General features: G+C 45.3%; 1 protein-coding gene across 1 annotated transcript in view; it reads left to right on the forward strand.

The window, feature by feature from the left end:
* magixb (MAGI family member, X-linked b) overlaps positions 1-10,002 on the forward strand; it is a gene marked incomplete at its 5' end in the record, with an annotated part of 31,256 nt that extends 21,254 nt beyond the window's left edge. The window contains 7 exons of the mRNA XM_079274210.1: positions 317-380; positions 459-872; positions 5,266-5,466; positions 5,560-5,636; positions 5,773-5,919; positions 6,742-6,880; positions 7,747-10,002. Of these exons, the coding sequence (XP_079130336.1) occupies positions 317-380; positions 459-872; positions 5,266-5,466; positions 5,560-5,636; positions 5,773-5,919; positions 6,742-6,880; positions 7,747-8,813 (2,109 nt within the window). The 3' untranslated portion in view covers positions 8,814-10,002. The remainder of the gene's footprint in view (positions 1-316; positions 381-458; positions 873-5,265; positions 5,467-5,559; positions 5,637-5,772; positions 5,920-6,741; positions 6,881-7,746) is intronic.
* Between the last annotated feature and the right edge of the window lie 2,496 nt (positions 10,003-12,498).

A 12,498-nucleotide genomic window follows, 5' to 3' on the forward strand; every position in this document is an offset into this window, starting at 1 on the left:
TGGAGGACCAAATGGGAGGGAAGTCATGAGAAGTCATGTGAACTTGTTATGGGGAGTTGTAATCAGTTTAATTGTGTGATATTTTTTCTTCTCAAATGGTTCATTTGAATCGTCTTTCGTGGCCTGAAGAGATCAAACGATACAATATGTCACAAGGAAAATGTAGAGGAAAAATAATCATAATTTATTGAGAAATTATTTTCTTATTTGCTTCATAAGAATTTATTCAGTTTAAGAGATGAACACTGCCTCAAAAGGTGACAAATATATCCCAAGAATCTGCAATGAATCACAACGTACTTATGTTTGTTGACAGGTACAAACCGTTCTCCAGCAACACACCAAACAGGCAGAAGTCATCTTGTTGATTTACAGAGGAGGTAAATGATTCGCATTCATTGTAGAGTCATTTTTGTAACAAACAACTATCTCACCGTTATTTTCTCTCTCATCATTAGGCATCTATCATCCAACCATCTCCCCCGGCTCTAATCGGAGACTCCCCCCGCCTCTCCTCCACCCCCCTCCTCCACCTGTGGGTTCGGACATCTCCTTTGTGCTGCCAGAAGCGCTGCATGTGCCCCGTACCTCCATCAGCAACCCTCCCTCCCCAGCCCTGATGCGCTCCCCGCTAGTCCAGAGCACCAGTTTCCTGGAGTCGATTCCAGTGACCCTGACAATGGAACCCAAAGACTGGATGAACACTGGCCTGGAGGACGAGGCGGGCGGTGTCACAGGGCCTGACTCGGGTCTGGAGAGGCAGGGCGGTGAACAAACTCGGCCGCTCCGAGGGTTTGACGTGGAGCTGAGGAGGAAGCCAGGAGAGGGCTTTGGGTTCGTCATCGCCTCTCAGGACGTGGCGAATGTAAAAGGTGAGAGCCAGTGACAAGATGTGAATCAAGTTCAGTGCTTAGAAACCAACTTGTTGAAAACCAAATTTTGATTTAAAGTAGAAGCGGACGGGCCTGACGCAGCATTAAAACCATTTGGTTTCCTGCCCAGGGAAACATGTTTCATTTGGATGCCCTTGTGGACAGATGCACCATTAGGTGATTACAGATTAGAAAGTCGTCACCAATGGCCAGTTGGCCTCATGCCACCTGATGAGTCATGATGCATCATCAACCCTTTTCTTAGAACGTGCTTTCTGCCCAGGTTGATTTGTTGAAGGAAATCTGTTTTGGCATCTGCTGATGTCAGGGACCGGTTCATCACGGAGTTCACTTTTAGCAACATAATTACTCATTTGTTTGTTTTCTGTCTACCATCCATCCGTCCATCCGTTATCTTCCGCTTCTCCGGGGCTGGGTCGTATAAGGGCAGCAGGCTTAGCGAGGTATTCCAGGAGTCCCTCTGCGCAGAAACGTTTTCCAGCTCTTCCTCGGGGGCCATCAGGCATAGCCAGGCAAGAATAGATCAATAATTCTCCCAGCATGTTCTGGGTCTATCGTAGGGCCTCTTATCAGTTAGATGTGCCTAGAAAACTTTATAGGAGGCGTCCAGAAGGCATCCTAATCAGATGCCCGAACCACCTCAGCTGGCCCCTTTTGACCCAAAGGAGCAGCGTCTCTACTCCGAGCTCCCTCCGGATGTCTGAGCTCCTCAGCCTGGAGGAAGCTCATGTCGGCCGCTTAACTGCAATCTCACTCTTTAAAAATAATGAATCATCTAACTCTCAGTAAGAAAGCGAATATGTCCCCCAAATGTCAAAATATTCCTAAAATAAGCTCTCGGGTTAAATTACAGGTTTTATTTATAACCATGCTCTTTTTTTTTCTTTTTTTTCTCCAGCAGGATTACCTTTTGTGAAAGTATCACATCATTGTATCTCACTCTGTGTTTCTCTGACCTGACAGAACATTGAGGCTTGTTTGTGATCTGTCTGGGAACCGAACACATCCTGCCCTGATGAGCTTTTAGTGTAGTGCTTATGAACAGTCCGGTTAACCGCAGCATCCCCATGATGTATTCCCCCCCCCCCCCCCCTTTCTCCTTTGTATGTGTTGCATTGGCCGCCCTCTGTTCTGGTTTGATGCAGTTCAATTTGCTTTATGGGCCGAGTGACCACACAGTTGTTGTTTTCATGGTGAGTTAAAGGTTGTAGGTGCACCTGTCTCTGCAGTTCAGAGACCCTTCCTCCCTCCACTCTGTCCTCATTCTCCCCTTCATTCTCACTCATGTCACAGAAAGAAGTCCCTGTCTCTCCATATCTACCTGTATCCTCTTCCTATCGCTCTCTTCCTCTTCCTCTCATCAGCTCTTATCTCCCTCCCAGGCACCCACCCACCCTCTCTCTCTCTCTCTCTCTCTCTCTCTCTCTCTCTCTCTCTCTCTTTCTCTCTCTCTCTCTCTCTCTCTCTCTCTCTCTCTCTCTCACACCCCTTTACTCTGCAGTGAAAGCGTCCAGTCTGGTTTTTGAAAAGATTAAAACTCTCTTCCCCCCCCCCTCTCTCTATCTCTCCCTCCCTCCATCCCTCCGCCTCCCACCTACCTCTCCATTGCTCTCTGAATGCTCAAGAGAAAACCACGCTTAACATTTCCCTCGCAGAGGAGCAACAGAGGGGGACAGCAAAACTGTGTTTTAGCTCCTGTTGACCGTTCTACTGTATGTGAATCTCAACTGAGAAGGAATTTAGGATTTTTTTTTGTTTGTTTTTCTGCGCATGCTAATCAAAGAGCCATGTTGGAGAGACTACAGTCTGCTTTGAAAACTGTGAAGGAGTCGAAACGTAATTATTTCTTCCACTTTTCATTTCATGTTTACTTCAAAAAAGGGGGAGGGTTCCGGTTTGGTGCAGTATTTCAAGTTTGGCTGTGTGCATGAAAGAGAGGTTGTAATTCTGTGTTGCACGCTAAAGTTTGCTCGTCAGATGTTGACTACGGCTGTATGAAAGTTGGATCCACAGGCTCACATGTTGTAGATGTCAGCTCTGAACTGATGCTGTGATCGATATGTGTTGTGGTTATTATGTTTTTTACAGCTGTACTGGATGATGATTGCACAGACAACAACTCGTGAAAGCGCATTTGAGATATTTTTCACCAAGCCAGGCTTAAAGCAGCACACAGCATTATGTGGGGATCTGTGTATTAGAGCCATTAGTGAGCTACACAGGCAGCAAAATGAATGGATTTAACGGGTAATATTAGGAGTGCTGAGTTCAGCATGAACCACTCTGCACGCACACACACACACACACACACACACACACACACACTACTTGTGTGAACGATCCCTGTTAACAGTGCTCTCCACAGTCTCCGGTCATCATGAACTGGGCATCTGCAGGCTGCTGTGGGGATGTCTGCACCGGCTTGATGCAGAGGGGGATTTTTACGATGGCGGGGGGGGGGGGGGGGGGGGGGGGGGGCTGCTTCCACTCCTGAGCAGTGATCAGTGCAGAGCGTCACAGGCTGGCTGACTGCTGGGCATACTGCAGTGGGATTACTCTGGACAGGAGAACACGGAGAGCCAGAGGAAAATACACTGTGATATAAAGCACTCCATTTGGATGCATCTGTGTGTAGTTTAAGCTTGTGTCGGTGTGTACATCTGTCCCAATGTGTGTGTGTGCATGGGCTTTTGCACGTGTCGTCACGTGTTTGCAGACTGTTGGATGTTGGACCGATGTATTATGCATGATAAGAAGACTATTCGCAAAGCTGCCTTGGCTTTGATTTGACCTGATTGCCGTTTGTGCCTAGGTCACCCAGATTAGACCCAGATTGGCGATGTGGACGCTGAATTAAAGGCTGAACCTTTTTATCAGGGATCACCATTTGAATGTGACATACAGCTTCACCACAGATTCTTTGGAATTTTGATCTCATGGTGCCACTGTTGTGGAATATCCCAAAGACTAGTCGGGAGAAGAAAATGAAGGTTTTCAGTCAACATCAAATAAAACAGAGTCTGATGAATGAATGAAGTTGTAATGTCAAGCATGCTCACTTATGCTCGGACAGCTTCCTCTTTCTTCCTGCTGAGCTGGCAAGAACACACAAAGAACACAATAGAAAAGGCGAGTCATCATTTTGCCTTGGACACTTCCTTTAAGAAATACAGGAAGGCGCTTTATCTCCTGTTTGCAGAAACCTTTGTTCACAGTTTGTCTGATAATAAACCATTTAAACACACATCAGATGCTTCCTCTTAACTTTTGCAAAGACCATCGAAACACATATTTTTTACCGTCACACCACATAAGACATTTTAGACATGCCAGTTTCATCCTGAGAGGGATGCAGCCTGAGAGAGCGATGTACCTCAGCTGAACGTGAGTCTCAAAATGTTTACGCTGCCTGATGCGTTACATAAGGCCACTGGCAAGACTCGAGAGGGGCCAGCTGTCACCAAAGCACAGCATACCCTCGGAGAGGGGTCAGGGAGAGGGCAATCAGGAGTATCGGACACAGAAAGAGGACCAGAAGATAGATTTAGAAGTCAAAGCAGACAGAGACAGACGGTCCAGCTAAAAACTCTTAAGACGCTTTTTAGTTCGTGCGAAAGATGAATTGAAGCAAATGTATTTTTAGGCTGCTCAATATGTTTCTCATCCACTTCAAACACAGCTTAATTGTGAGTGATCTCTTCGTACAAAAGATAAGACAAATTGAGTTCCTGATACATGCTACTAATTGTCCCTCCGCACTCATCTGTGAGCTCAGCGAGGCTCTCCTGTGTATGGTAGTTTTTGTTTCGTATGCTGAAGGCATACTAATGCAGACGGACTGAGAGTTTGTGGATCTTTACAAGAGCTGAGCATAAGAGTCACTGACTGCTGTACAAACTGAAGTGTAAATATCTGAAGTCTGTGAAGTTTGACAGATTCAGGACAGAAACATATTGCTGGAAAAATGGTGTTCCATCACAGTCTGTTCTTGAGGAAGAAGACAAATCATTGAGCGGTGAAAAACGGATGGAGAGATGAGAGGCTGATAAATGGGAAGACGAAGGTGGAGAGGAAAGTGTTTGAAGGAGACAGTGGGGGAGGTGTAAATGAAGGCTTCTGTGGGAAGTCATTCATAAAGTAAACCCTGCCACAAAAACGATCCAAAGCTTAATTACGGCTTATTTAAGGAATTCTGGCAAAACACAGCGGTGAAATAAATCGTCCTGCTTTTAAATGTATTTACATTTGACCCCACTTATGACTTACTGCCTTTAATTAAAAGGAAAGTTTTGAGTCTTGATGGAGGTTTCAACTGCAACTTTAATTGAACTACTCAACAAGTAACTCAAGCTCATTTCTGTACTTTCTTCAGCGGCTTCGCTTCTCCCTCACCGGTTTGTGACGGTACGTCGAGGCAGCCCGGCGGCCAAGAGTGGTCAGATCCGGACTGGAGACCGACTAGAGGCAGTGGAGGGTCGCCCGGTGGTGACGCTGCCTCATCGGGAGCTTGCTCAGATCCTGCGTCGAGCGGGAAACACTCTGCGCCTCACCATTGTCCCCCGTCCCAGCACCCGTAAGCATACACTCAAGTATCCAGGAAACACACACAAATATATCGCCTGGCTCTTGACTCGTGATCTAACTTCTATCATCATCTTTTTTGCAGATTCCTCGAGCCTTTCAGAAACCACCGAGTTTGACTCCAGTCACAAAAGCAGGAAGGGTCAGAGGTCCCGTCCAAAGGTGAGGGCAGCGCCATCATGAATTAATAACGCCTGCCTCGTGGTCACTGAAATGACCGGACTTATCCACTGCCTCAGTATAATGTCCCCTGCTGTGACGGTAATCATTCCTCTCTCTCTGCTCTCTCGTCTCCCAGCGTGACTCCAGGTATTACAGCGTAGACCTGGATCGTGGCCCGTCCGGCTTCGGCTTCAGCCTCAGAGGGGGCAGCGAGTACAACATGGGCCTCTACGTCCTGGGACTGATGGAGGGGGGGCCGGCCTCACGGAGCATGAAAATACAGGTGTGTCTGTTTGCCGTGTAATTACACAGTTTGTCTGTAAATGTATACGATGCTTTCTACTCATCGTCTCAATCTTAATATTGTTATTTGCACTGCTGTGTGTGACAACGTGCAGTTGTACACAAACGTTTCTTTTGACGAATGCACAACCAAACTTCCAACGGACATTTGAAGTGTTGAGCAATGATAAATAGATACTTCTGAATACAAAGAAGTCTGTACCTGTATTCTGCTTTTCTGTGTGTTTTGGTCAACTTTTCAGTAAAAGTTAAAATCCCTGAAAATGTGTTTTTTTTTCTCAAAAACATTAAATATTCATGACCAAATGAGCAACGATAAAAGTTACAGTTTTGGGAAAAAACAAACATTTTAAAGGTGTTATTTATGAAGAGTTTAATACTGATCTTCTCCATCAGGACTGCGTGGATGCAGTTTGACCATAGTTGACAGTGACTCCGCAGCATAAGTGAATAATCCTACTAAAATGGTGAAATTAGATCTGCTAAACATCAACATGTTAGCATTGTAATTGTGAGCATATGGCCATATTAGCGTTAGCATTTAGCAGTAGGAAAAATACAGGTGTAAATCAGTTCAGGTAAATTCACCTGCTTCAGTTTCGGGGTCCTGGCTCACTGTTACGCTGTCATGTCTGGCACAGCGCCGTCGTTCACGTTATTGATAACACCTGTCTTTTTCCTGCCGCGACGAGTCAAAATGTCTGCTGTACCTTAGTTACTGTTGCACATTTACGCTACAGAATATGATACGATACAGTATTTAATTAAAGGGATGTCGTGAACATTCTGTTTGTGGCTGCAGGTCAGCGATCAGCTGGTGGAGATCAATGGGGACAGTACAGCAGGGATTACCCACAGCCAGGCGGTGGAGCAGATCCGCAGAGGAGGTCACCGCATCCACCTGGTCCTCAAGAGAGGAAACGGCTACGTGCCCGACTATGGTGAGACACAGTGGGGGTGGATGGATGTGATGTTTATCTTGGTGGGTGTGTGATCTCCTTTCTTCTTCTTTTCCTGTGGGACTGACTCTAACTAACATACTTTCTACCTTTTTATTCTTTCTCTTTCTTTCCATCCCATCTTTTTTTGCTTTTAACATTCCCGCGCCACATTTTCCCTCTGACTTTGGCCTGACTTGGTTTTCCTTTTCTTGCAAACATTCCTCTCCTTTCTGCTCCACTCCTTCTTTTTTCCTCTCTCAGTGGAGCTCTCCAGTTTGTCTCTATGTATGACCAACTCCAAGCTAGGCGAGCCTTGCTTCTATGTCATTGGACGGACAGAGAATACGCGGTTGGTAATGGTTCCTGTTAGTTCTCCCATTTTCTGTCTCTCTACATTCCTCCACTTAGTCACCACTGCTGTCATCACCTGTAGTAAAAGATACCTGACAGCCTGTGTGGTGGACCTCCTCCTTATAAGATCATCTTGTTATCTACCTCAGTAATGGTGAAGACATTGACAATATTATACAGATTTCTTGCCTCAATTCCTCTGAACAAGCTGCGCCAGCTTCACATTTTGTAAGAACACTTAACTATTTAATGAAGGGAATGGTGCAATTAGACTATTGTGGAGCATGAAGACAATCAGATTGAAGGATATTCTGAAGGCTGCACTAAAATAGAAAAGCAGCTGTTGTTACACAAGCTGTTCTAATGCACAAAAAAAAAAAAAAACACTTTCTGGATTCCGCGATCCTTTAACACCACATTATATAATGCTCTCTGCCAGAGATTTGGCTTCTTCTCTCTTTTACCTGCTTATTCAGTCTGTTTTCTCCTCCTCTCTCCGTGTGATGCGTGTCCAGGCCGTGAGCACAGAATCACCTCCCCCTCCCTCCTGCATAACCCCAAGGAGCAGGGTTTGGCTGCAGTAGACTCCACCGGGCGGAAGGGGCACAGCTCCAAGAAGAAGAAGAGGAGAAGCAGGTCTTCAAATGGACTCGAAAAGGAGAAAGTGTCGGGAAGGAGCAGGCGAAGACGGGGCTCAGAGGGAGGAGGTCGCTCTGGTTTACAAAGCCCCGTCTCTGAGCTGGGAGAGAGGTCTCAGGAAGCCAGGGACAAGAGGAGGAGGAGGAGAAAAATAGGGTCTCAGAGTTTACCCAGAGGTGCCCTCAGAAATCATGATGATAGTGACACAGACAGAGGGACAGCGAGGGGAAGGAAAAGAGAGAGGAAGAGAGGGCGGAGCAAGAGCAGAGAGAGGAAAAGTAAAAGTGAGGAGAGGGTGAGGAAGACAGAGCCTGAGGAGGGAGAGCAGGGGGTGCCTGCTGTTGAGGAGAAGGTGGAAGAAAAGGTGGAGGAGGTTGAAGAGGTGGAGGAGAGAGTCAGTTCAGAGCATGACGAGAGTGAAGACGACGTTTTCTTACCCATTCCAAGTCCGAACCAAAAGATTCCCAGACCCAAACAAAACTCGGAGGTGGAGGGCGAAGAAAACTGGGGCATAGCAGCAGAGTACAGGGAAGTGTGGAAAGAGACGGAGCAGGAGAGGCCATGGGATGATGACAGGGGTGAAAGTAGAGAGACAGAACTGAATGAGGATCAGGAAGACGATGATGCACGGAGCTGGCGTGTCGAGAAGCCTTTACCCAGCGTTGCTGTGGTAGATCCGGTGTCAGAGAGAAAGCCCTTCTCCTTCCTCACCTCCACACTGTCCACAGAGCAGCTGGGGGATGATGAGTCCGAGTCTGGAGGCAGCCAATCTGACGGCAGCGTGTCTGCTGCCAGCATCTCGGGCCTGTCTCTGGGCAGGGCCGAGGTGCTCCCGGGCCCTTGGCTCACACCGGGCCAGCGGAGGGTGGCTCCGGTCGCGGAGGGGAACAGGAGCCCCGCGAGGCGGACGGGGCAGGGAGGAGGGAGGAGCGCTGTCTCTTGACTTTTAACAGGAAGTAGAGCATGCGGCAGCTGAATGATACAGTAACAGACTCCATCAGTCTCGCGCTGCTCGGCCTCGACTTGTTTTTCTGCAGCTACCCACACTACCAACATTTACTCAGTCACTTTGATATCTACAGTAGTATGAAGTCATATTCTTTGTGCCTTTTTACAGCTGACCTCTGGCTGACATTAAATGTCGATCACATTTGAACTTGTAAATGACACCAACATGGTAAAGTTGCGTCTGTTCTGCTGGTGAAACAACAATAACATTGTCTTTCTTCCTTTGTCTGAAGCACCGTCGCCCTCATTATGTTTCACTCCTCTCAGCATTTTGTTATCGACGTTTCCATGACGACAAGGTATTTCACACACCTTGTTTAAACCTACTTCCCCTCTCTCACTCTCTCTCTCTGCATCTGTCTTCACTGTACTTTAGCAGAGTAGTCCTCTCTGAAGTACCGCCCCTACTGTACAAAGACTGCATCGACATTCACTGATACCTCATGAAGATAATAATAGCAATAATAATGCAACTGACTTCGACTATCAGCCGTACATTTCCACTGCACCACGTCGGTCTGGGAGGAAACAGTGTGACATGCTTGTACAATATCCTCTTTGTCTTATGTGGACACCTGCGTCGATGTAACTGAATATTTGATTGTGTTAATGCAAATCCCTTTTGACAGCAGGTGTCCAATCTATATTCTGTAAATATTTGTGCAGAAATAAATAACAGAACCTATTGTAAATGCTATACTAACTGGAGCCCTGATTTGTATTACTGTATTGTAATACATGATGATAAGACTATATATATATATATATATATATATATATATATATATATATATATATGTATGCAGTATATCTATATATTACATACAATAGCCACCCAGTCATATTTATTATTGTGTGATGAGAAAGTGAAATTGGTATATCGCGTTCGTGATGGGTCAAAATGTAAACACAGACGAAGAACTATATTGTACCTGCCCTATTCATAAATGAATGTTTTGTAATGTGCTGCTACAGTGTGAATTAGGATGCTCTATGTTGTGCCCTACTTCAGAAGTCAGCAAAAATATGCCAAAAATATGCAGCCGGTGTGCATATTTCAAGTACTGTTAACATTGTGTATGTGGGGTCAGAACAATAACACTGTCTAGTTTCTGGAGAGTGCTGTGCCCGTGGTGCCACGTACAGTTGCCTTGGTAACGTAAACCACTTTATCCTAACCACTGGGTTTTTTTCTTACTGTGAACCCCCCCCCCCCCCCCCCCCCAGCTCTGAGGTCTCTAATACGAGAGTCGGGCAGGACGTTTAACGATTCCAGTCATGCCAAAAACAAAAGGCCCTTACTGTAAATCCACAAAAACAATTGTAATCACAATCCTCTGCAGAATTTGAGCTCAGTGTTGCATCTAAGATGGCAAAATAGCAAATCGTTCTCTTTTCCTCTCTTTTAAAAGAGAATTATGTTACAGAGTAAAAATAAAAGCCAGGCTGAATGCATACTGTGTTATGTTATTTTTCTATGAAATTATCTTTTTTGAAATACTCAGGTTTTCAGATACTTTGCTCTAGATAAGCCATTAGGAAGAAAAGCTACAAAAGTGACGCCGTGTTCACAACACGTGAGAGTAGATTCGTGTTATTTAGATGTTAAAGCAAGTTATGTTGATTCCTTGTGGCAGCTTTAGGAGACACAGACTGTTAACGGATGTTTGTTACCAGCCAGTGAATTTCAGATTTTACCCAAAATGAATTGCTCGGCGTGCCCAGCCCATTCATTGAGCCCAGAAGTGGAGGAAACCAACATACTGTACTCCCCCAGCCAGTGACCATACGGAGCGTGGTAGCCTATACGTCAGACTTATTTTATGACGTTTGCTCATGTTCTTTTTTTAGACTTTCATTTCCTGAAGGGGATTATATGGCCGAACTGTAAACACATTGTAATGAAACTGCAAATAAAACTGCTGAACTAATTTCCTCGGTGGTCATGCGTGTTCTTTCTTCCATTGCTCTTTATCTTGAAGAGCAGAAGAGAAGCAGTAGTGGACAGCAGATGGCAGCAAATTGATAGGCTGCAGTATATTTAGTAGTGATGGGGTTTGACGTGACGTTTGTGTGTGTGTGTGTGAGAGAGAGAGAGAGAGACCGAGCTTATGAAATAAGATGTACATTAACTAAACAGAATGGAAGGCGTGCCCGAGAATAAGAAATGAAAGATTTTAAAACTCTGTCCTCGGTTGGTTGGATGGCGTAAACATCTGATCATTTTAACACAGAATTATTAAACCTGCTTTTTGCAAGAACATGTTTTCTACATTTCCCATGCACGCTCACCACTCAGTCTAATATTAGTTCCCTGTACCGGACAGCAGAGCAGCATCACCCGCGTGAGCTACAGACAGAGTGAGAGAGAGAAGCGGGTGAATTTATAGTCTCAGTTCAGATATGAGCACTTTAAGTACCGTCACTAAAAATAACATCGCGCTCAGAGGCCCTCCTTCCTCCCATGTTGTCCTAAAGCCGCATCCTTCTGCTCATGTTAGCGCAAAAAGAAGAAATATCACGGCAGTAATAACAGCGCTGCTCCCAATGCAGCTGCATTCCAGATAAATAAGTAGACGTGAACTACTCAAGCGACTTCAGGTCATGATCATATGAATATAAATTATAGAGGATTGTTGAACAGAGCAGAATGACTGACTTTCACTGCCTCGCACGCATCGCATTTCAGCGTTTAGTCTATTGTTTTCTACATGTGCACTCCTGATTCCAGCTTCAACAGCGTCCCTGCGGGCTGCGAAGTTACTAAAATGCAACATGAGATTGTACCTTCAAAATAAAATGCCATTTGTACACTTGGCCACAAGGTCTGTATTCTATTGAGCAATTGCCCCCAATTTCAATCTGGCTTGTTTGTGTTTCTGTCAGCCTCCTTTCATAAAGGTGTGTCTTTCTGTGAAAAGTCTTCAATGGTAAAAGTTAAAATTGGCTCAAATTAAAAGCCAGACGAAACTAACGTTTACCATGCAGGAGATCAGCAATTAAGACCATTTAATATAGTGCAATCCATCTATTCATCCATTAATTTGCCTGAAATATCGCATGAATCCAAGCAACGGAGAACAGCTCCATGAATTTGTACCCTAAATAATATGAAAGGTCATTTTACAGTAACAGTGGGAGAGTCTGGCTGTTTGAGAGTCTGTGACATTAAACAATCTTTTTTTATTCATCCATTCACTCGCTGTTTGGGTTTTCATTCATATTTCATCATTTGTTTTTCACTTGCAGTCCACTGTATACCGTTCATGAAGTTACTCCTTTATTTTGAAACTCTTGGCCGGATGCTCCATGTCATTCGGGCCACCTTGACGCTGATGCGCTCAGAGGAAACGGCGCACAGATTCGCTGCAGTTCAGACGCTCGAGCAGCGAAACCTCCGCGTGTGTTTCTGCGCCACCGCAAAGAAGATTCCCCGCTGCACCGCTTCATGGATTACCTTCCTGAAGCGGCCGAAACTCCTCTCAGATAAGTAGGAAACAACTCAACCTGGCCGTTTAAACCGATTCCAGATCCAAAGTACACTTCAAAGATTTACGCACAGCCAATTGAGACTTTCGGGCGGTCAATTATATTCTGAACAGTTGTTGGTTTTTAAGTTG

The sequence above is a fragment of the Melanostigma gelatinosum genome, assembly GCF_949748355.1.
Source record: "Melanostigma gelatinosum genome assembly, chromosome: 8".
In the NCBI taxonomy this organism is placed as follows: Eukaryota; Metazoa; Chordata; class Actinopteri; order Perciformes; family Zoarcidae; genus Melanostigma; species Melanostigma gelatinosum.